The sequence below is a fragment of the Lepidochelys kempii genome, chromosome 6, assembly GCF_965140265.1.
Source record: "Lepidochelys kempii isolate rLepKem1 chromosome 6, rLepKem1.hap2, whole genome shotgun sequence".
Taxonomy (NCBI): Eukaryota; Metazoa; Chordata; order Testudines; family Cheloniidae; genus Lepidochelys; species Lepidochelys kempii.
In genome coordinates, this window is record NC_133261.1 from 106672038 (window position 1) to 106697284 (window position 25247).

The 25247-nt window shown below is 39.9% G+C and overlaps 1 protein-coding gene across 2 annotated transcripts in view; it reads left to right on the forward strand.

Annotated features, from left to right (window-relative positions):
- Positions 1-25247, forward strand: part of TUNAR (transmembrane neural differentiation associated intracellular calcium regulator) — a 67857-nt gene that overhangs the window by 11989 nt on the left and 30621 nt on the right. The window contains exons 1-2 of one of the 2 annotated variants that reach the window (XM_073350718.1): positions 20229-20302; positions 20962-21041. Coding sequence is in view for 1 of the 2 variants with exons in the window: in XM_073350717.1 (XP_073206818.1) it covers positions 20962-21041 (80 nt within the window). In the remaining variant the exon portion in view is untranslated. Of the gene's footprint in view, positions 1-20228; positions 20303-20961; positions 21042-25247 lie in introns of those variants that run through there. The other variant, XM_073350717.1, reaches the window with a different exon arrangement.

The following is a 25247-nucleotide window of genomic DNA, read 5'->3' on the forward strand; positions in this document are numbered from 1 at the left end:
TCACAGAGTATTAATGGTAATATTTCAAAGAAAAGCCAATGATCATTAGAGCAGAGAGAGAAGCTTGAACAAAAGGAATCATTTACCAGATCTTATGAATGGTACATCCAGATACAATGAGGAGCCCTCTTCCCCACCCCCGCCACCAGATGATTAACTCATTTTGTAATAATGGACTGCAGTTCTTCTGTAGTCAATTTTTGCCACTAACGTGGAAGTTCAAACAAAATGTTTTTTGGAAAGATGAATGTAGAAATCAAAATGATCATGTAGTATCCCTGGATTATTTAAACATTCTCATATGATAAATATTTGAGATACTGGAAGAATATAGAAATTCCTTAGGTTGCAAAGGGAAATACAAATCATATAAATGGAAGGGAAGTTGCATTGTTTCTTCAGATAAATACTCCCTATAATTCTTATGTCTATGTAACACTTGGCAAAACACTATGCAAGAGGTATACACATGCATCAAATCTTGTGTAGTATTAGCTTAAAATGTATCCAGGAAAATACCATTTTATTGTATTATGAGGCTGCTCAAGCATTGCCAGTAGTCTATAACTGCCATTAAAGCTTTGTTTACAACTCTCAGTGCTGCAAAGGAGGACTGAACTGTAAATTAACTACAAGCTAGTTCTTGGGTTTAAAATTTCCTAATTAGGTTCAAGTAAACAACCTAATCAGAGATTTTAGTTAAAGAGTAAGGGCTAAATCATAGCTTCTGTAGCCAGAGGTTCACCTGGGTGATGGTGCAGCATCTGAGCAGTTGTGCCTGGAGGTATTATACCTGCAGGGAGCAAAAGGAGGCGTGATGTCTCCCGAGAAAGGGAGCATGCTCTGAAGTGGCACTTACTGTGCCTTTATAAAAGTGCATCCACACTGAGTGCCGGTCTTAGGGTGACCAGATGTCCTGATTTTATAGGGACACTCCTGATTTTTGGGTCTTTTTCTTATATAGGCTCCTATTGCCCCCCTACCCCCATCCCGATTTTTCACATTTGCTGTCTGGTCACCCTAGCTGGTCTTCAGGTGCATGGATGTACATGCAACACAACATCACAGAACTTTAGAAGGAAGATTGGATGGGGAACCTGCGTTTCAAATGAAAAATCTGATCACACTGTCCTTATTCAGGCGAAAATAAAAATTTTCACTGAATTCAATGAGAGATTTGCCTCAGGCAGGACTTCTGGACTTGGGTTGTAATTAATAGCACTCTTCTACCAAAACTAGCTTTTATAGAAGATGCTAATTCTGTCTTCTTATTCCCAGCAAATATACTAACAGAAGAAAGTACTATAGACTGGATGGCTTTTTTTTTTCCTGTTGAAGTAATAACTATACCCCTCCACTGCTTTAAACTTTCTTGGTATAAAATATTTTTTGATCTTGGGCATCTCCTTTCAGCTAGGCATGTTCAGCTCAGTCTCTCAGGCAGAGAAATTTTAGTCCATTCTGCTTGTTGTTACTAGAAGCTAGTGAATTTTTAAGCCTCCCCGACGCAATCTATCTCCAAAGGCTTGCCCTGCCATGAATATGCTTTCAGTAGTTCACTGTCAAATGGGGAGGATGTACCTAGTCAGGCCCTAGAGGAGTCTGTCCAGGTCCAATATTGTTCAATATATCCATTATTGACTTGGATAATGGAGTGAAGAGTTTGCTTAGAACTTTGGAGGACAGGATTTGAATTCAAAGGGACCTTGACAAATTAGTCTGAAATCAACAAGATGAAATTGAGTAAAGACAAGTGCAAGTACTGTTACACTTAGCTTGTCTACACTAGCAGCAGGGTGTAGGGAGCCTGTAGCTACACACTACAGTGAAAAGTGGGTTGTGTGCAGACGTCAGTGTGTAGCTACATGTGACAGTGAAAGGCTCTGGTAATGGGAAGACAATAGTGAAAGATTACAGTGGTGGGGAGCTGCCAGAGCCTTTTCCTGCTGCCTCCCCACTGCCAGAGCCCTTCCCCACTGCTGGAACCTGCTGCTGTAGCCTTTCATTAAATGGGGTAAGGCTCTGGCAACAAGGAGGCATCGGGGACACTACCCTGCTAAAAATAGTTCTGCATCTACACCATCTTACTGCTCTCACCCCTGGACTACTTCCTGCCGGGCTTCGTCCCTTTCTTCTCCCTTACCTCGGGGAAGGGGACTGCTGGCTTTCCTCCCACCCCTCATACTGGTGCCAGCCTCCTGGCTTTGTTGAAGTCCTGCCCGTTCCTGCACAGGTGAACCTTCTTCTAATTAGCTTCCTCTAGCTTTACTGTCTCCACCTCCTTCCTCTAATTGGCTGATTGGCCTAATTCAGCCCTCTCAGGGCCAGTGTGGGAAGTATACCGCATCACATATGTTAAGTATACCACATCACATACGTTGTTATAAAGAGCACAGTGATTAATTGTTCTCCATGTGTACTGAAGGCTGCGCAAGAAGTAATCAGCTTAGTTTTCAGCCAGAGAGATTTAGGTCAGATATTAGGAAAAGCTTTCTAACTATAAGGATAGTTAAGTTCAGGAATAGGTTACTAATAGAGGTAATAGAATACCAACCATTTGAGATTTTTAAGAACAGTTTGGATAAACACCTGTCAGGGATGGTGTAGGTATACTTGGTCCTGCTTCAGTTGGATGGATTAGATGATTTCTTGAGGTCCCTTCCAACCCTACATTTCTACGATTCTGCATTTTCACAATTATTGTTGGAAGAATTGCCTTTAAAGGCAAAGTCATTCTTCACAGCATCAGACAGTCTGAGTTTTTGGAATAGATTCTTTTAGAATGAACCAAACTCAGTATTGGAATGGCCTGTGATTCAAAGTTAATTCAATTAATCAGATTATCCATCCTGCCCCTGAGCCTTCAGAAGCTCTTGTGTTGCCAAATCCTTGCAATTTTCCAGTTTTGTGCATCCCATTCTATACTTTTCACTTGTTGCCAAAGGGGAAATAGTCCCTCTCCCCCAAAATGTCATAGTTTAACATGATATTGAAAAGTTTGGGACTGAAGAAGGGAAAAAAGGAATGTGAATTAGCATGAAGCCATAGCAGTGCTTTTTAATCAAAAAGGATGTCTGCTCTTCTCGATATTATTTTATCCCTGTGGAATTCCCAAGACGGAAGGGTGCAGTAAAGGAGGAGTGCAAAACTTGAACCAAATTCTCAATGAATATCAAGACTTGGCCTCAAACTGACAAAGTGGCCATCAGTTGCACACATGTAACTTTGTTTGTGTAAACACTGGGTTGCATACATTTCAAGACCAACACCTGTGTATGGAGGTGATGCGCTCATTTGCATAAATTCCACCATATGCAGATGTTGATGCTCAAAAAGTGAAAAAGTTGAAAGCACATAAATGAGGTTTAATCCCACTTTGAAAATCTGACCCTTGAAACTTTGAATGTGGTTTTCCCACGTTTGCAGTCATACTCTCTGTTCTTTTTACCTGAAGCACCTCTCATACTAAGTTCCCTCTAAGCCGTGCGGCTGCGCAGCTGCCTATTAAGTGCCATGCAGGTGCTCAGGGCTGCGGCGGAAAGAGATTCCTCTCCTCCAGCCCCAGACCCAACCCAGCCTGGCCCGGACCTGCCACGGGTGTGGGAGAGGCGCTCCTCCCCGGCTCCAACCCAGCCCCAGCACAGACCTGCTGCGGCTGGGGGAGATGTGCTTATCCTGAAGCCCCAGCCCTGGGGCTGCTGCAGTGGGGAGAGGCACCCCTCCCCCCAAGCCCAGGTGCTGCTGTGGGGATAGACAGCTGGGGGGAGTTCTCTCTCCCTGTTGCAGCCCTAAGGCAGCCTTCACCCCAAACCCCTCATCCCCAGCCCTACACCAGAGCCCAAACCCGTAGCTGGAGCCTTCACCCCAGCCCTGAGCCCCTCATCACCGGACCCACCCCAGAGCCCATACCCCCAGCCGGAGCCCTCACCTCCACCTCCACCCGAACCCTCTGCCCCAGCCCTGAGCCCCCTCCCACACTCCGAACCTCGGCCTGCCACATGAATTTTGTTATGTGCACCAACATGGAGGTGCTGTGTGACACATCACCTCCATATTGGCGCACATAAAATTCATTCTGCACATCAGTGGGGAAAATTAGAGGGAACACTGCTCTCATACACACTGGAAATCCCAGCCAGAAAATATTTTATTGGATGTAGGAATTTAATTAGCTCCTGTGATTACAAGAGAAATGAGTGAGAGGCTTCCAGGAGCACATTCTCTTCTGTATTGAAGTGAATACAGTCTCTACAGAGAAAGGAATTTGGCCCACAGTTTTTTAAAGATGGAAACTGAAGGCCTGTTTTTTCACTTAGAACAAGAAAGGCAACAAACCATACTGAAACAGTGTCTTTGTACGGACTGCATTTTCACTAGCTGCCCTACTTTACAATAACTTACCAATTACTTTACATTTTCTTAAAGCTAACCAATTAGAATTCCCATTCTTTTTGAAGCTTCAATTCAAAAGCCCTTCATAATTATTTTTAAGGCCATTGGAAATATCAGACGTAAATACAAACTGTATCATAGCGGTTATAACTTTCTGCAGGGTAGGCCAACAAGCTACAAAAAGAGAATTGCTTACTGCCTGATTCTTTACATCTTCTTCTGGTGGAACATCATACAATCTTCAAGTTTTTGATGATCAAAGCATACAGATTTGGGTATTGAGCTGGACTATGCAAAAATAACTACTCTACAGTTTCTTAGCTTGATAAAAAGGATTCTTTTATGTTTTCAAAGACACTTTTTTTGTCAGATAAGCGTTGTGACACTGCACCCCATATTCATCGTAGTAATATTATTATAATATAGTTATGGCATAATTATGATGCCTTTTGTATAAAATAAGTCATGTGAGGTGTCATTGGAAAAGTTATGATTTGCTGAATAGGATTATCCTATTTGCATTCATCTATCATTTGTGTATCTGAAGTTATGAATACTGACTAGGGATCTGTATTTCAAATGAGCTTACTCTGAAAAATACCCACAGCCAGACTTTCAGGTACAACAATGAAGAAGCTAGATGGGGCTGATGACCCATCAGCAAAGACAATGGACTGTGGAATAGCTTAACCATCCTGTGGGTGTTTTAGCCAGCCTGTAAGCAATGGGTACTATAACGCTGCAAGGTCATGTGACCAGACCACATGTCTCTGGACTCCATCTTAGGATGTCTGTAATTTTCCACAAACCGGTCTGGGAAGTTTTGAAACAAAGGGTTCCCACCATGTGCTAAAACAATATAAGGCGGGGAGTGACATCATCTGGGATTCTTCACTCCCCACACAAGAAGACACCTGGAAACACCTGAGGAACAAAGACTGAACTGGGGGAAGTGCTGGGCTCAGGCTAAAGGGATTTCTAGCCTGTGTATGAAAGACCTGAGGATTCCAAGCTGCAAAGCAAGTGCAGCTGGTCCCATAAGAATCTGCAGCCTGCCTGTATCATAGCCAGGGTGAGAATTTGCTAGTTCATATCCTATCTTCCTCATGTCTTAGACTTAGTTTGTGTTTTGTTTATTTACTAGGTAATCTGCTTTGATCTGTTTGCTTTCACTTATAATCACTTTAAATCTATCTTTTGTAGTTAATAAACTTATTTTATGTTTTAATCCAAACCAGTGAGCTTTCACTAAAGTGCATGGGGGAAATCTCTGCTTGGTTACCACAAGTGTGCATTCTTCTCTTCACATTGAGGGAGCAGTTGGCTGGGTATTAAACCCATATACTGGCCAGATTGGACCAGGGAAGGATGGTACTGCTCTGGGATCCTAGGCTGGGAAGCTAGTGGTTAGAGAGCCTGTGTGTAACTGCAGCTGGGTGTGTCCCTACCTGTGTGAATGCTGGTGAAAGTGCTGGTTTGGAGGGCTCTGCAGCTCATCACAGCAGCACAGTGTGAGAGGGAGCCCAGGCTGGTGGGTCAGAGGGCTTGATAGTACCCCAGTTCCAGGTGGCACCCTGGGGGGAACCCATCACAAGCATGTATAAGATTATATTAAAGTCACATCAGTATTTTCAGTTTTTCACACCCTTCTCTACTTCTTATCTTACATATATTCTCTTGTGATTTATTTATAGATATATGGCACATATGGAGTTTAAAATGAGGAGGAAATTCTTACCCTACTTTAAAGATTACAAAAGTGTGACCCAATCATTTTCACATAGTAAATGTGAGGTATTAAATAAAAGGGTAGGGAAAATACTTAGGCAGATTCTTGTGTTGTTTAAGTTTTTGCTGCAGATTGATTATCAATATAGCTTTAGTTAGGAGAAATGTTGATAAATTAGTTACTAGGAAAACAAAGTCAAAGTTCAGAAAGGTTGGTGGAGATCAAGGATAGAGAAGTGGGTGAGAGAAGAATAAAGGAAAAAGGACATTTTTTTCTATTTAGTTGGCTTCAATAATTAATATTGCTTAAATTGTATATGGGACAGCTACATGGGAAGATGTAAAATTTGTGGAGATAAATAGTTTCTATGTGGTAAGCATGTTTTAAAAACCTTTCTGTGAACCTGGCTTGATTTGGAGTCTGTAATGAAATGAGGCAAACCTCTACTTGTTTTGTGTTTGATTTTGAAAGATCTGGAGTGCTCTGTTGATACTAATTTGGCTCAATAAATTGTACAATGTATAACAGAGAGCAGAATTTGCCCTGTCTTCTTAACCTTGAAACTATTTAAATCAGAAACACAACTCATTAGGGTGAGTTCATCAGGCAATTCTGTGGTATCCTATGTGGATTCACAGGGGATGTTAGTACAAAATTTAGTCCTATATTCCTACAGTAGACTGTTAAGAGAAATGTGTAATAGATTAAATATATTACACAGCTAGGGAATTACTCCTGGCAGGTAGGAGTACCTGTTAAGTAATTCTGTAGTCTACAAAATGAAATGTGCTTGTGTGAAAATCTTGCTGACTGGCTGTGTTCTTCTTCTCGTCTATTTGTGTCTGCAAGTGTGTGTGTGTGTATGTGTGTGTGTGTGATTTACACACACAAAAATACATTAAAAGAATATTAAGCACTCTGAAAATTCAAGAAATTCAAGAAAATTCAAAGAAAATTCAAGCACTCTGAAGTTAGGAAATGTCAGAATTAAGTTTGCCTATGCAACCTTCATTTGGCCTCTTTGTGCATATGCAGTCTTTGGGCAGGTCTACACGGCAATTAAACGCCATCAGCTGGCCCATGTCAGCTGACAAAGGGTCATGGGGCTCAAGCTATGGGCCTGTTTATTTGTGTTGTAGATATTTAGGCTTGGGCTGGTGCATGGGCTTTGAGACTTCAGGTGAAGAATATGTTTCCTATCTTAAACACCACCTTCCCCACAGACAGCCCCTCTGTCCGAAAAATAAATAAATGCCATATAATTCCATTTTTAAAACCACAAGTTGTGTGTGATTAAACAATGCATGCACCCACAAGCTTAACACTGCTTCAGGCATGTGTATTATGGTTGGAATAGGTCAGAAAATGGGGGAAACTGAAACGTTAAAAAATGCTTTTGAAAAGAACTGAGTTTCAGTTCCAAAAATGATTTTTTATTAAAAATCGGTTTTTATGCATTTCCCCTCGTATTTTATCCTCTGTTTCCCACTCCTCCCTTTTAGTTATTTTTTTCCAGTTTTGCCATTGAAATGGGGAAGGGGGAAAAACAGGGAATAATCTAAAAGACAAGTATCTGTGAAATGGAAAAAGTTAAAAAATTAAAAATTTGTCTGAAAAATTTTGACCAGCACTAATTATGATGCACTCTTTAAATGAGTGATTACATACTATTTATCAAATAATACAATCTAGCATATTTTTAAATCGTTCTTTAGAAGAGAACAATATTACTATCTCAAGTATAAATACAGGTAAAAATGTATGCAGACAGAGGCAAATGAGGCTGCCATGTTCAAAAGTATCTGCTAATGAGTATATCTTCACAGCAGATAATATTTATCATAATGGAATTTCCAGAGCTTAGCAGCCAATACTAAATCTTTAAGGTTTTGAAATATTATGAGTCAGGAAAATCCAGAAGTTAAAAGTAAAGGACTCAGCATCTCATTTTAACTGGCTTTAACTTTTTTAATGCACACCTTCCAGTATGAAAAGTCATCCAATATTTATGAAACCAGCACAAGTCTTTCAGAAGAAAAACAGAACATACATTTAAGCTGAATATTTTAGATTTCCAATGGCTGTAGCAGTTGTCTGTAGAACAAACCCATTAAAAGTGATTTAGTGTGACATTCTTAGTACACCCAGGAAGATGACAAAAATGCTACTTCATTAACAATAATCCTCACCCAGTTCAAGCTACTGGAAAGGAGCTGTCTATGAATAGGTGTCTAGTCAGAAGTGGTCACCTTGTAGGTGTTGCTGATGTAGAGAGGCAGACTATGTATAATTATGAGATGGCTGTGAAACATCATGCCTAAAATTTGCTTTTCACTAGTGGTGTTGTGCTGTTTGTTCAAAATCCTCAGCCAGGGTATCTACAGGGTATTTCCTTAATTTTCCACATAAACTTAAGTTCATAACAGCAATAAAATATTAAGGAGCACATTTTGGAGGCTTTATTTACACTTTTCAAGAGGCTGAAAGCATTCAGCCTCTGGCCAAAGTCCTCAACACACCAGAGGTTTGTGGTAACCTCCTAAAAACACATTCTCTGGAGTACTCTAAGAAGGAATTATTAGTCATTGCATTAATCTTACCAGTGGAATAGTTGGATGACAAGTTTAACAAAATGTTGCTACACACAAAAGTAATTTTTCATTTAAAATGGAAAGTAGAACAGCTTACATTTCTATAGTTCCTTTCAACTCAAAAAATCCCCATAATGAAACTGTATAAAACAGCGTCTCAAGTGCAAAGAACTGCGGAGTGAAGGGAAGCAGCTGTTTAACATTGCAGAGCAACCCCACATAAGAGATCAACACAGGGAGTGAAGAAAAATAAATCTACAGAAGTAATTTCAGGTAGTTATAAGGTAATTTCCCAAGTTGGAGTTTGGCCAGAGCACTGCAGTTATTACCCTAAACTTGTGGGAAGTGCCAGAGGCTCTTTAATGAGCACAAGAGATCAAGACCCTTATTTTTATGTCTTGTACAAAAATCAGTCTGTCCCATAGCACAGTGTCCCCAGACACTATGGCAACAGTACTGATTTAAGCAAGAGTTCCACATAGATAACATTCCTGTATTTTGTGGGTCCGTCCTCAAACAAAAGATTCCTTAACAGGAAGCTCTGTAGACTAAAATCACGCAGTGTTGTTCCTCCACTGGAAGCAATAGTAACTGAATGAACAATTAAGATTGGACAAGGATAATTGGTTATTTGAGTGATGCTAGTGGTTTAGGAAATTGAACATTTGTTTTCTAATGCCTTCATAAATCTGGTGGGGCTCAATTCCATTACACTTAGTTTGTTTCTAAAGCAGACAGGTGTGGGTACAAATTTAATGACTGAATAGTGAGAGGTCATATTAATAAAGAAGGCTACTCCAGAAATAACAGACAGTAACACATTATGATGATGTGATTATGAGTATGGATTGGAAGCAGGCTGTAAAGATTCCTTATCTTCATTAATAATATAATAAAATAATAATAACTCTGATTTATATATAATTTTCCACCTATGGATCTCAAAGCACTTTACACAAGTTAATGTGAAGCTTCACATCCATGGTAAGTAAATATTATATCCATTTTACATAAGGGGAAATGAAAACAGAGGTAATATTATCACTAAGCGCTGTACTGGAGCTCCAGTCAAAAACTACAAACTGAAGTTGGACCAAAGTAGAGGAGATGAAAAGAGGAAAACAAGTAGTGTTTCTGGACTGCATTTCATTTTTCCAATGTGACTTATTATTCCATTTGATAGTCATAAGAGAATGCTTACCGAGACTTAGCTGTGTAAGTTTAGCCATCACCAATTAGAAACAGAAGTACTAATTCATTGTAATATTCTATTCCTTCTTCTTTATATATACCTTGATTGATGCATGATGGGTTGGGTTCATTCATGAGAGCAGTGGAGTCCCAGTAGGCAGAAATATGACCTATTTTGACTGTGCTATCTTTGAAATGTGTGTTGAGATGCAGTTGGGGATGTGCGGACCACTAACTAAAGGTTTTTCTGTGCCATTTTTCACACAAATGCACAGAAGTCATTGCCATCCACTGTATGCATCAGAACAGCAAGTAACAAAATATTTGTAGTTTATTAAGCTTACAAACTAACATAAGGTGAGAATTATTATATATTCATAATATTCAGGCATTTTCTTTACAGTATGAAATTTGAGAAAATTTCAAAGAGAAGAAAACCAAAAAGCTATTACATGTCTTTAAAATATTTGTGTGGTTTCTACGCATAGAGCAAAGCCTACTCCTATAAGCTTGTGTTTGACAGAAAGCCTGGAGACTTTTGGCAAGTATGCAGAAATGTATATTTAAAAAAAAAAAACAGACTGTTTCTATGTTGTGCTTTCTGCTGTGCCACCCTGGGATGTGATCTCTTCAGATTTTATAATTGAAGCAGGGTTGAGCCTGGTTAGTAGTTGGATGGGAGACTGGCAAGGAAAACCCAGAGTGGTGTAGAAAGCAAAGTCGGTGATTCAGTAAACAGCATTCTTGCTTCCGAGTCACCACTGAACTGAGGCCCCAGCATGCTGCTGAAGGAGCTGCCTTTCAGATGGAACCTACAAGCAAGTTTGCATCCTTCAGCATCCTTAATAGGACTTTCTTTTAAAGGGAAGGGGTAAGGGCCAATTTCTCCCTTGAATTATATCCTGTGCTTCGCATCAACTTCCAGAGTAGTAAATCAGAATAGAATCTGGTCCAATAGGTGATGGCCAGAAGTGAAGAAAAATACTATGTCCAACTGAAACCCCAAGAGGAGGGTCGGGTAAGAAAGATATAATTATCCAAACTGAAATTTGGCTGGGTCACTGAATTGATATATTGAACCAGATTATATTCTGTACTAGTTGCGGGAACAAAGCTCAGAATGATTACTTGCAGCTAGTGTTTTTCATTGTGACTGTAATAATCATTTGAACATAATTATGAGGAACCTGAAGCCAAAGAAACTGACAAAGATATTTCCAAACATTTTGTATGTGGGAGAAATTCAATATTTCAATATTTTTAATCTTGAAACATGTTGATTTTTTACAAAAGAGAATTGGACAAGTGCTTTGGCCCAGTCAAGGCGTGTGTAGCTCAGGACCCAAGAAAAGAGGGCAGTGGTGGCATTACTCTACCTTTCTGCCTCACTGGTCCTGGTTTCTGACATAATTTATAGCAGCCTCAAAGTTGCTCTAAGTTGAGCCAGCTGTTAGCAGCCCCCTAGGGCCTGTGACACAGTCTGGGATCACTGTGCACAGTGTGTCGTTGACACTGTCTTCAAACCCTAAAAAACATCCCCTATCTACATCAATGGGAGCTGGGAGTGGGAGACTCAGTAACTGGCTGGCAGAGCTGTGTGTATTTGGCAAAACCAACTCTAAGCATATACGTCCTTTTTTCCCCACTTGACAAATCCTGTTACTGCAAAGTGGTAACCACTGGATTTTCAGTATTACAAGGAATAGGCATGGATTACTATAATAAGAAAAGAGTGATCTCTGTAAGACTGACTTTTACAAATATAAACAAACATAGGAGGGACAACAAAACACAAATATGGGAAACATTAAACAGACCTTGCTTTCTAAGAGATTATTTTGTGGGGGAGTCCAGCCATATAGAATAATCACCAATAAACCCTCTGAGTATGACATTTTCATAAATTTAGACAGAGGGTTAACTAAGATTACTGTCACTACCCCATTACCTCTTCCCCATCATCTACTCATCCTCACTCCTTTCATGTGCTTTACCATGGCCCACATCTTCTTTTCCTTTTTCTCCTTATATTGCCCCTTCATTCGCATTTATTATTATAAATATTATTTATTATTATTACTGTTAGGCCCAGGGCCCTAGTCATGGACCACCCTGTTGTGCTGGGGGCTGTAGTTTCATCTCTGTCTTTCCCCATATAATGTAATTTCATTCTAGGTTACACTCTTTATGCTCTGCCTCTCCCCTTGTCTATCTTTTCTATTCTATTCTATCTTCCCTCTTTTGGCTTTTCATTCTCTTCTGACACTTCTGCTTCTCCTTCTACCTTTCCTCAGCTACTTCTCTTCACCTGGTGACCTATCTTTGATCATCTCCTTTCCTCCTCCTCCTTTACCCTTCCCTTCCGATATCTCTTCCTTTTTTATCCACCTGTCTTTCTCTTACCTGGCTACAAACTCATTGAGCACTTCAGAAAGCTCCTCCTGCAGAAGAGCTGGGAATTCTCAAATTTCTGATTGATCTTTGGAGAGGAGATGCAGCTCAGTTCTGGGCATGAGATATGTTTGAAGCATGTATAGTTCACAAAAAGTCAGAGTTCTCAGATGAGATCAGCATCAAATTTAAAAAATCTTGCTAGATGAGCCTATTATAGTATTTCCCATTCATCACAAGCCTAATTTCTAGCAAGCACTTGGTTGAAGCACTGTTTGAAAGCTATTGAAGGAATGCAGGCATAGCATTTTGATGGAGTTACTTTTGTTTGTTGGTGGACTATAAAAAAATAGCAGGTTCTGGATCATCCACTCTCCTGATCTTGGTTGGGTATTCTGGGCACAATAGTTATACTTAGCCCTTTTAATCCTTCCTTAAAAGTCAGTGTCTTCAGTCTCCTATATGCCAGGTACAGCTGCATCAGTCAGATATATAGAGGGACAGACTGTTTGGGACTTGGAGTAGTGCATTCATTTCGGAGCACCTCATTACATGAAAGACTAAAAAATCTGAGGGGGGTGAGAGCAAAAAGTGATGAGCAGGCTTTATACTTCTAAGAAAAGATTAAGGACCTGATCCAAATCCCATTCTGTAAATGGAAAGACGTCCATTGTCTACAGTGGGCTTTGATCAGACCCTAAAAGAATTAAATAGCTCTAGTTTAGCTAGACTACAACTAACAAGGTAGGGGGCATGCATCTGCTCTAGACACATTTTATTTACTGATTTATAGGAAACATCTTACATCTTGACCTTAAGGGCCAGGCGGGGGGGGGAGGCGAAAAGGATAAATAAGTATGCTTGCATCTCTAGATAGTCAAATGGTAGCAGCCATTTTTAAAATCTGAAATACAGTCATTCTTCAGTAGAAGATCTTATTTAGGTACAAGGAATTAAATCACCCAATTTAATCTGGATTAGAAATGGCCATATTGCATCTGGGTTTATATTCAGTGTTAAAAATAATGGTAACAATCATTATAGATAGCTGTTTTCACTCCTTAGTAATGTTCCTTGTTTATTGTCTCTTCACATTACATTTTACACACTGGACAGTGGTATCGGTCAATAGTCTTTGTTTTTAAGCATTTCGTTTCGGAACACAGAACTATTTTGCCATTTCAGTAAATTTTGCCAAGGAAATTGGCTACTAAATTAATTATTTACCATAAGCAAATAACCAAGACAGATGAAAAAATTTGGCTTGGCTGTTATCCTTTCAGAATGACACCAGGAAAAAAAATATATATTTGAAAGTCTCTGGTGCCCAGGGAGATGAATGTAATGCCTAAAATGAATTGATCCTTGCCTGTCAAAGCCATTTTCATGCTAGACTAATATGTGTGAAAATCTAAACGACATCATAGTCCATCAAACTGTGTGCTAAGAGGCCAGTTTTGCAAGGTGCTGGATGCTTCCCACTCCCATTGACTTCAATGGGAGTTGAGGATGCTTAGCACTTCTCATGAGGCTCTAAGCACTTTACAGGATCAGACCCTAAAGTACCCAGGAGTATTTCATATGGAGAGTTTCACTTTCCAATGTGAAAACAACACTTGGAACAAATTCCATTTTATAAAGTCAATATTTGAAATGACGCGTAGTCTCGTGGAAAGCTCTAGGTCACGTAGGGTTATTAATATTCTACCTTTGGTACATATACTCTGTAGATTTGAACTGGGAGAATGTGTACATATAAACCCTGAGGCATTTTGTCCCATATACTAGATGGCATTTCTTCAAGTTGTGAAATACAAGGTAAGCGCTTCTATTTAGGAATCAGTGGACCAATTGGCGATGATGTCCATTTTGTAGTGTGGAAACATCAAGTGGTTAATGGTTAAGTCATGGTGGCAATTCCTAGAGCTAGTGATTTGGGGTGTCATCTTTTTCCACTGCCCAACCTGAGACAACTTAAAGGGGCCTGACTTTCAAAAAAACACTGAATGCCGGCCCTCTGAAAATCAGACCTCTTTAAGAGTTCTCAAGTTTTGGACACCCAAAAATGGAAGCACCCAAAATCACTAGTCTTGTTGAAAAACAGAGGTCATCACAAACATATTTAAGGATCAAAATGTGTGTTAAGAATGGAACTGTATTGATCACTTTACATTGCAACACTACAGGGTTTGTTTGTTTTTTTTTTCCCCCCAGTAACCTTGCTCGGGAAGTTGATTTAAAAGGTTCTCTTTCTATAATGTACAATAATTTGTATTTAATTTCAGAGCTAACTGCTTATAGAGATCAGGTGCAGGGTCCTTCCCATTCCCAATAACATATCTGACTGGCTAGTGATCAAAATCTTTTTACCTTTCATAAAGGATAGTACATGAAAAATCCGGTGTACACGTAAACCATGTTACCATTTGCTTCTTGTGCTAAATGTTCTTTACATTGATCCTGCACTTTCCAAATAATGGAGTTAAAATGGTCCAAATCCTGCCTTCGGACAAGCATGTACAGCTGCCATTGACGTCAGTGGGACTCATGTGCGTGTATGTGAAGACAGAACTTAGCACCTAGTCTTGTGATATTTATTCATATTATAATATAAGGGTAGGCCATCCCTTCCATTTTTTTAGGCATGTAGAGGAATGAAAAGAGCAGGAAACCTGGTACATGGCCAAAAATCTCTGAGGGAGGGGAGATGAACCTAAGTAGTGAAGTCTACATGGATGCAGCTCTACATGTTTTGTGGGCTGTAGCGGGGGATAACTATTGTCTGTGCCATCATTATCCAGCTTGGCTTAACAGTGAAATCCTTGCTGATCTTGAACACAAAAAAGAAGCTTACAAGAAGTGGAGGATTGGACAAATGACCAGGGAAGAGTATAAAAATATTGCTCGGGCATGCAGGAGTGAAATCAGGAAGGCCAAATCACACCTGGAGGTGCAGCTAGCAAGAAGATGTTAAGAGTAACAAGAAGGGTTTCTTCAGGTATGTTAGCAACAAGAAGAAAGTCAAGGAAAGTGTGGGCCCCTTACTGAATGAGGGAGGCAACCTAGAGATAGAGGATGTGGAAAAAGCTAATGTACTCAATGCTTTTTTTGCCTCTGTCTTCATGAACAAGGTCAGCTCCCAGACTGCTGCACTGGGCAGCACAGCATGGGGAGGAGGTCACCAGCCCTTTGTGGAGAAAGAAGTGGTTTGGGACTATTTAGAAAAGCTGGACAAGCACAAGTCCATGGGGCCGGATGCGCTGCATCCGAGAGTGCTAAAGGAGTTGGCGGATGGGATTGCAGAGCCATTGACCATTATCTTTGAAAACTCATGGTGATCGGGGGAGGTCCCGGACGACTGGAAAAAGGCTCATGTAGTGCCCATCTTTAAAAAAGGGAAGAAGGAGGATCCTGGCAACTACAGGCCAGTCAGCCTCACCTCAGTCCTTGGAAAAATCATGGAGCAGGTCCTCAAGGAATCAATTCTGAGCACTTAGAGGAGAGGAAAGTGATCAGGAACAGTCAGCATGGATTCACCAAGGGCAAGTATGCCTTCTATGATGAGATAACTGGCTCTGTGGATGAGGGGAAAGTAGTGGACGTGTTGTTCCTTGACTTTAGCAAAGCTTTTGACATGGTCTCCCACAGTATTCTTGCCAGCAAGTTAAAGTAGTATGAGCTGGATGAATGGACTATAAGGTGGATAGAAAGCTGGCTAGATTGTCGGGCTCAACGGGTAGTGATTAATGGCTCCATGTCTAGTTGGCAGCCGGTATCAAGTGGAGTGCCCCAAGGGTCGGTCCTCGGGACGGTTTTGTTCAATATCTTCATAAATGATCTGGAGGGTGGTGTGAATTGCACCCTCAGCAAGTTTGCAGATGACACTAAACTGGGAGGAGAGGTAGATACGCTGGAGGGTAGGGATAGGATACAGAGGGCCCTAGACAAATTAGAAGATTGGGCCAAAAGAAATCTGATGAGGTTCAACAAAGATAAGTGCAGAGTCCTGCACTTAGGATGGAAGAATCCCATGCACCACTACAGACTAGGGACCAAATGGCTCAGCAGCAGTTCTGCGGAAAAGGACCTAGGGGTTACAGTGGACGAGAAGTTGGATATGAGTCAACAGTGTGCCCTTGTTGCCAAGAAGGCCAATGGCATTTTGGGATGTATAAGTAGGGGCATTGCCTGCGGATCGAGGGACGCGATCGTTCCCCTCTATTCGACTTTGGTGAGGCCTCACCTGGAGTACTGCGTCCAGTTTTGGGCCCCACACTACAAGAAGGATGTGGATAAATTGGAAAGCGTCCAGCGAAGGGCAACAAAAATGATTAGGGGACTGGAACACATGACTTATGAGGAGAGGCTGAGGGAACTGGGATTGTTTAGCCTGTGGAAGAGAAGAATGAGGGGGGATTTGATAGCTGCTTTCAACTATCTGAAAGGGGGTTTCAAAGAGGATGGATCTAGACTGTTCTCAGTGGTAGCAGATGACAGAACAAGGAGTAATGGTCTCAAGTTGCAGTGGGGGAGGTTTAGGTTGGATATTAGGAAAAACTTTTTCACTAGGAGGGTGGTGAAACACTGGAATGCGTTACCTAGGGAGGTGGTGGAATCTCCTTCCTTAGAAGTTTTTAAGGTCAGGCTTGACAAAGCCCTAGCTGGGATGATTTAGTTGGGGATTGGTCCTGCTTTGAGCAGGGGGTTGGACTAGATGACCTCCTGAGGTCCCTTCCAACCCTGATATTCTATGATATTCTATGATGGAGCCCCAACCAGTCTAGGAGCTAAGGCCCTCAAGCAGGGCGGGGCACCAAACAGTCTAGGAGGCTCTGTCCCTCAGGCAGGACCAAGTGGTAGTTGTCTAGGGGCCCAGGCCCTCACACAGGGCAGATCACCAAACAGTCTAAGGGATTCTGGCTCTCAAGCAGGGCAGAGCAGAAACTAGTCTAGGGTGTAATGTCCTAGCCCTGGCAGACAGTAGACCAACACAGGCCTCCTAGCCTTAGGTGGGGAGGCTGCTGCCCCAGGGGTGGGGTTGGCAGCAGGAGGGTAGGGGAACCCCGGATCCAACCTACTCCACCGGGTCCCAGCCCAGGGATCTAACAGTGGCAGAGTGTTCCACCCCTGGGTCAGCAGGGAATCCAGCTGCAACACACTCACCTGGATTCAGGCAGCAATGCAGATGGACTAGAATCAGCTGTCCCTGGGCAACTTCCTATCCTCCCCTTGGAGTGTACCTGGATCCCAGGACGTCCTCTGTTACACCAGGGTACACCGCCAGTGGTAGTCCGAGCAGCTCTGGAATCTTGGGTGAGTACTCCAGGCAGCAGCAGTCCTCCTTGGCCTCTTGCTCCAGCAGCAGGGGAGAAGCATCTGTCTCCCTCCGCAACTCTAGCCCAACTGTGCTGCAGGGTCCGCCTTTTGTACTTCCTGTCCTGTCCGAACACTTCAAGCGGGATGGGCATGGCCTTTCTGGCCCCATCCACCAGGGGGCGGGCGGTGGTTCCTCCCTGTCAATCTCGGAGGGAGGCCACACCCCCTCGCTACAGACCCTTATGGCCACATTTTCAAAAGAACTCAGCAACATCCAGTGTGCGTAGTTAAAGCCGTCTTGTGAGCAATTTTCTGCTACTTCACCAGAGATGCTGCTGGATACAGCGTCTGTCCCTTAGCATTGCCCCACACAGTCTTGTCCCCATTAAACTTGTGGAACCCACAAGAATGTTTTGTGACGGGCGAGGGATGATTAGCTCCACAACACTCCATTTGGCATTGTCATAAATATAAAGGGAAGGGTAAACACCTTTAAATCCCTCCTGGCCTGAGGAAAAACCCTTTCACCTGTTAAGGGGTAAGAAGCTAGGATAACCTCACTGGCACCTGACCAAAATGACCAATGAGGAGACAAGATACTTTCAAAACTGAAGGGGGGGAGAAACAAAGGTTCTCTCTGTCTGTGTGTTGCTTTGCCGGGATCAGAGCAGGAGTGCAGGTCAGAACTCCTGTAAAGGGTTAATAAGCAATCTAGTTAGATATGCGTTAGATTCTGTTTTGTTTAAATGGCTGACAAAATAAGTTGTGCTGAATGGAATGTATATTCCTGTTTTTGTGTCTTTTTGTAACTTAAGGTTTTGCTTAGAGGGATTCTTTATGTTTTGAATCTGATTACCCTGTAAGGTATTTACCATCCTGATTTTACAGAGGTGATTCTTTTACTTTTTTTCTAAGAATTAAAATTCTTCTTTTAAGAACCTGATTGCTTTTTCCTTGTTCTTAAGATCCAAGGGTTTGGGTCTGTGTTCACCTATGCAAATTGGTGAGGATTTTTATCAAGCCTTCCCTAGGAAAGGGGTGTAGGGCTTGGGCGGATTTTGGGGGGAAAGACGTTTCCAAGCAGGCTCTTTTCCTGTTATATATTTGTTAGACGTTTGGTGGCGGCAGCAATAAAGTCCAAGGGCAAAAGGTAAAATTGTTTGTACCTTCGGGAAGTTTTAACCTAAGCTGGTAAAAATAAGCTTAGGGGGGTTTTCATGCAGGTCCCCACGTCTGTACCCTAGAGTTCCGAGTGGGTAAGGAACCTTGACAGGCAGATTTTGGGAAACAACACTAAAAGGGTGATATGGAAGTCAGGTTTGTGGGGTTATCCGTGGTTGAAAGAGGCACCTGAACAATTTTTTAAAGCATGAAAAAGTCTTTTTGTCATGTTTGGATGACTTACAATTAGCCAAGTGGAATTTTACCAAACTTTAGAAAAAAAAGTGAACACTTGTCTTTAGGGTGAGAACAACCATGGGACATTTCGGCCCCAAAGATAATTTTTTTCTGATCGTTATAAGCACCTGATAACAGGTGCTCACAGGAAAAAGTTTTCCTCAGCCATAGCTTTATTTTGGCACTATAACTAGATTTAGGAATGTATGTTAACTGGAGGGCAAATTAAGGATTCAAACCTCTGAGATGCAGTGCTCCCTGCACTCTCATTGCCTTTGGTGGCAGTTGAGAGTGCGCAGCACCTCGCTCCACCTGGCCCATATACTGCTGATGTTATAGGAAATCAGGCATGTGTAATTTAGATCCATTCAAACCTTTCTATTCAATAGTCTTACAAAATGCCATAATCCCCTTTATATTGCAAGGTGGTGACCAAACTCTCATTGACTTTGATGGGAGCAGGATCAAGCCCAGTATGTTATATAAAGCCTGAATTTTCCTTCTCTTTTTTTCTACCTATGGTATTTGCAACAAGAGCAAAGCTGATAATTTAATAGAGTCCTTTGCACACTGGCTATAATGCTAGAATTAACTGAGTAAGTACACATACTGTACTTTGCCAGAAGAGCCTGGCGGATCCAACAGATTTTTACTTTGTAAAACAGATTTTGCTGTATTTGTACTTTTTTTTTCATCTCCCCCTGAGGAGTATTAACTCAAAGCAATCACAAGACACCATCCTTGCCTGCTGCTTCCTGGGCTGCTACTTGTATCTTCTTCATTCCTTACTGCTTCTCTAGCCATTTGAATCATCTTTTTTAATCTGCCTTCTGCTCCTAAAATGATAACCCTGTCATTTGGGAAAGGCTAAACATGTAAAAGCATTTTCATTTCTGTAGTATTCACTTTCATTTACTCTCTTCTTTCTGTTCAAGTCAAGCAGTGCAGAGTGCTGTATAAATAGCAAAGCCTGTAGTACATCCAGTTCTGAAGTATTTTTAAAATAAAGTATTGAAAAAAGAAGAGACAAACTGCAAGGAAAATGCCAAGCTGCTCCTGAGCCTGATGACGATGTACGTATTTTGTCTTGGTTACCTGAGCTTGAATGGATTACAATAGTATTCTAACAAGGCTGCAGGCATCATCAACAGCTCTCATCTACAGAAGAAGATAAGAGATGGAAGAATGTAATTATTTCCATGTAAGCTAAATTCCAGTAGCTGACTTCCATGAGAGGGGAAAGCCCTGAAAACTTTGCTGTCTGAAATGTTTTAATCTCATATAAGACAAATAGGTATGTTTTAGAGGCTTCTGTTTTAGTGTGTGAATTTGAGTGGAAAAATGTGTCTGATACGGACGCAGCCTGTGTATTATTTGAATGCTTAAATATGCAGCAGTACTTTACATGTTGTCATCTTCTGTTGGTCAGGTTATAAATCCACTCTCTATAGGTTGTAAAATTTATTTTGCTATATTATTGTCTTCCATATTCAAGAATATTAAAAGAAACTCCTAATTAAAAAAGGTATTAAAGACCTGCGTGCTTTTGTATATTGTAATGAGTAGTTGTACTTGAAGTAGCGTTAGCTAGTGAAGAACCTGTGCCTAAATCTTTTTTCATCACATTTCTGCTTGTAGATTGGACCTTCCTAGCTGTTTGCCACACGGTTTGTTACTCTGATTAAAACAATGTTAATACATTTGATAGAATTGATAACCTATGTAGATGTGGCTTTCTGTTAAACTTCTCTTCAGATGCTTTTGATTGAATAGCTCTTCTGAGTAAACTGTTTTCTAAACTGAACTTTATTGTCACTTTAAATTTGACAGAAGTTCTGCGTCTTGTATTATGTTTCAGCTTGCAGAAATATTGTAGTAAGCAAAGGGTTTCCTAGCCCTTTATTGGGAATGTAACCAAGAAAGATAATTCTTTTTTCTTCTTCCCCTTGAAAGGTCAGCTCTTCTCTTTAAATATTGTCACTGAAGCTCTTCTAAAGGTGGGACATACAGTTTCTTGGCTTTCAACAGAAAAGGTATGTTATGTTTAAAATATATATCTTTTTGACTGTAAATCAATTGCTTGGTAAGTTTTCTCTTAATTAACATGGTTTCACTTTCATCTGAGAATATTTGCTAGCTTTAAAAGCAATTATTTTTATTAATGGGGAATGTCTAAAGATGGATTTCTTTTTGCAGGAGTGTCTACTAAACAAGGCAGTATTGGGTTGCATTATTAATATTCATACTTTTAAGAAGGCAGTAATTATGCTTGTTTGCAGAAAGCAATTAATTTAAACCGTGTTTTCCAATTTGCCTATGATAATTAAAACCAAGCATGCTGGCAGAGAACAATTATACATAAAAATCTATGAATAATTAGATGTATAATTGACAGAAGACAGGACTATTATCACTTTCTCCCCTGTATAATAATTTAGCATAAGAGCATGAGAAATAGCTCTCATTAAAATCTCAACTGCAGATTAATCCATGAAAGGGATTGAGATATTAAAACAGAAAGGATTTAAGATGTGCATACACTGTGGTTAAATAATTAAAGATAGAGAGACACTAAAGGACTCAGACTGAAAAGGAGGCAAAAGAGAATATTCAGAAAATAGGTGTGTATTTTTTTCTTCTTTCTTGTCCTTTTAAAAGAGAAAGGAAAACGTTAAGTGTCATGGGAGTGATTTTGTTTGTTTGTTGACTCTGAGTGGGCCACTGTTAATCCCTGCTCATTATTCATTTGTAAATCTTTGCAAATATTCATCAGTGGACTGATAAACAGCATGGTCTCAGAAGAGACAAACAAAGGACTCAAGTAAATTTTCACAACAACTCAAGTGTATTTGATATAAAGTTTAGTGATGGAGAATTTGTTCTGATGTCTTTCAGCAGAGGAATGCTCATAAGGGTGCCTTCACTCTTGGCAGAAAACAATTCTGCAGGCATTAACTAATTGCTTGATGAGGCTTGCTTTTATGAAGCAAAAGAAATAGACTAGTGCTGTGGAGGGTTTGGGGTTTTTTTGGTCTTGAAAAGGGAATTTTGGAAAGAAATAGTACTTTTAATAGCAATGATGAGAACAGATACTTTAAAAAAATTATCTTATACCAAATCTCTCAAAGTGCACTTTTTTTCTAGTAACACTTTCCTGCAATACACTTACCCCTTTATTCAAAGTCTTTAATAATCTTTAGGGAGTACCTTGGCTAACATGAGGTATTCAGCCCCACAAAGAATTTATAAAGCAGCAACCAAAAGTACTAGTATTGAGGTCCCAGTTTATCAATGAAAATTCCACTTGAGTGAATAATATGAATATATAATTTTCTTTTACTTATCCCAATACTTGGGGGATACCCCAGTGAAGGAAATTTCCCCTTTTTTTTCAAAAGACTGCTATTGCTTATAAATAAATATGAAAAAGAAACACTTTTTGCTTGTCTTTTATGCTTATGTTATTAAGCAGTAATATCATTTAATACACACGAGAGAGCGTAACTAAAATTTAATAGGACTAATTTAGCTGATGCCTGTCTAATCCTTCTTTAACATACTGTAATGTTTTTTGCCCAGTAGGTATATTGCCAATTCAGAAATAATGTGCACTCAGCAGCAGTAACTGTTGCTCTGCTTAGCTTACTTGAGAGCTTTTCTTTGCCTACTGTGAATATGCTTCTGTAGAAAAGGATTTCAGGCAGAGGAGCACCCTTGAGATTCAGTGAACTCATGCATTGCATGTCCTGTCTTATTACACAGCTGTACAGAAGTTTTTTTTTTCTGATGAGCTTCAGATATAAATAAAGAATGCACAAATACATCATTGCATTTCTTAGGCCATTCAAAGAATGGTATCTTAAACTCCTATTGTGTTTTAACATAAAAATTGGACCATTTTATGTAAGCAACATGAAATGCATTACTCGCTTTTTCTTCATTTGGTGTAACATGCCAACCACTTTGGTATGAAAACTAATATAACTAATAACAAAAGAGGGCCCAAATCTAGAAGTCAAATGGAGTTTTGCTGCTGACTTCCATGAAAGCAGTGTCAGACTCCTCCTTTTGATTCAGAAGTTTGATTCGGCGCTGCTGACCTAAAAAGATAAAATTCGTCTTTCTCTTGTTATAATAAATTGCATTTTAGCACAATATGTCACTTTTAAATCTGCCGGAATTGAAATTGAGGTGTTAGCAGTATTCCACTGATGTGGTTTGGAAGTGTTTTTGAAACAAGGATTTTCTTTTCAAAGAAGAAAACATTTATTCTATGTATTTACTGCATGCAATGTGCCTATAACACTAGTTAGATATTCTGATATCTATGTGCTGGGATACAGTTACTGTATAATACACTAAATTGTGCTCTCTGTCGCACCAGTGCAAATCTGGAGTATCTTCATTAAAGCAATGGGAAAATTGCGGTTTTATACTGGTTTAAGTGAGAGTAGAATGTGGCCCAAGAAGCCTGGTTCTGCTTCCAGTGTAAATCCAGAATGAGTTCACCAAAGTCAATGGAATTACACCAGTGTAAAGTCAATGTAAGTAAGATTAGAATCAGACCCATTACAACTATATTTTAGATTAAAGTGACAAATGTAAAAGTAAATCCATCAATTTACAGTCATGAGCTGGAGACCTTTTTTTTAAAGTCTTTTATTATACAAGTTACTTTTCAAGTTCCAGTGCAATAGTATTTACTTAAAGGAAACAAGAGCATGGATCTAAAAGTAGACACGGAAACTACAACCAATTCATGATGCTTTGCATTCTACCAGCCTGATTCTCCTCTAACTTGCACCAGTTTTTCCCTGATGTAACTACATTAATCTTGTTGTGCACTGGCATAAGTGAGAGAAGAATCTCACCTGTTACCATATGGAATGCAGATACAGATAAAAAGAATACAATAATAATGTGCTCATTTATTTGTAATAGTACTTGCTTTGTAAAAATCTTTTTTGTTAAATTTAAAGGTATAATGTAATATTTTATTGAACATATATTCCAAAGAAAGTCAGTTATTCTTTAGATTGTTGTGAAAACAGTGTATTACCCAGGTAAATATGATTATACATGTCTATTTTTTCAATATATTCTGAAGATTTAAAAAAAAAACGTAACTGTACTTTTTCACATGGTTAGAGATTGTCCTGTTAATTGCTAATTGCGCTCTGGAGAGGAAATCACTGAAACTCAAATATCTTAAACAGTATTTAAACTAAAAAGGCAAAAAATAAACTTGGTTGGTTTTACTGCAATAGACAGAATATTAATAGAGAAATGAGATTATCGAAAGGTCAGAGTTAGAAACATTTCCAGACAACTTCTTCTGATGTATGGATAACTTATTTCACATACTCTTCATTAAAATTCAGCATGTATTGTAAATTGCACATATTATTTAATACCTAATGATTTCCATGCATACTACACATCTTTTCAAATATTCTACAAATGAGATTGTTTTTAAACAGGAAATTCAGGGAGTGAAAAATGACAACTATTTTGGCAAGACTGTAATTTACAAGTGGCGATGGAATGGTCTCTTTAATGTATTTAAATTTGATAATAGTTAGAATGAAGTTTGATCTTTTGGTATTCTAGGAACTGCTGGTAGGGTCAAGCAAGAATGTGGCAGGGAAGTGGATGAAATTGGAGGAGTGGCTAGGGGTTACTATGCTCAGCTTTCTCCTGCCACTTGAATCATATTATGCATGAATGCCACTGGCATGCTGTTTGGAGGAAATATGGAGTGAAATTGTACCTCTCTGTGGATGGGGACCCAGTAATGATAACGGTTAGAACAAAAGTTAGGGGGTAGTAATGATGATATTGAAAGGATAGAAAGTGCGGGGAAAGATAAACTAGAAGAAAGTGGAACAGGAAGTGAAGCATATACTGTACCAGAGCTTCTCAGTGCATAATAATACATAGCATTATATCCAGTGACATTCAAGACCTATGCAGCACCTTTTTGAGGGCTGAAATGGAACTTAGATGGTTGTGCTGGCCCCTTGCATGGGGTTAAATTTTATCTGTAGTGCTTTGCATTTTCTAAATATTATACAGACATTAACACCTCTTGTCTTTTCTCACTGAGGTTTTTTCTAATAATTTTAAGTCTCCCGATTCTTGTGTGCCCAGTTGGAATCACCAGTTGTTGCCTTGTTTACTTTTATAGTTGTTTCATTGTATTGCTTTGTCCTTCTGCTGCCCTTCCTTGGCACTTTTGA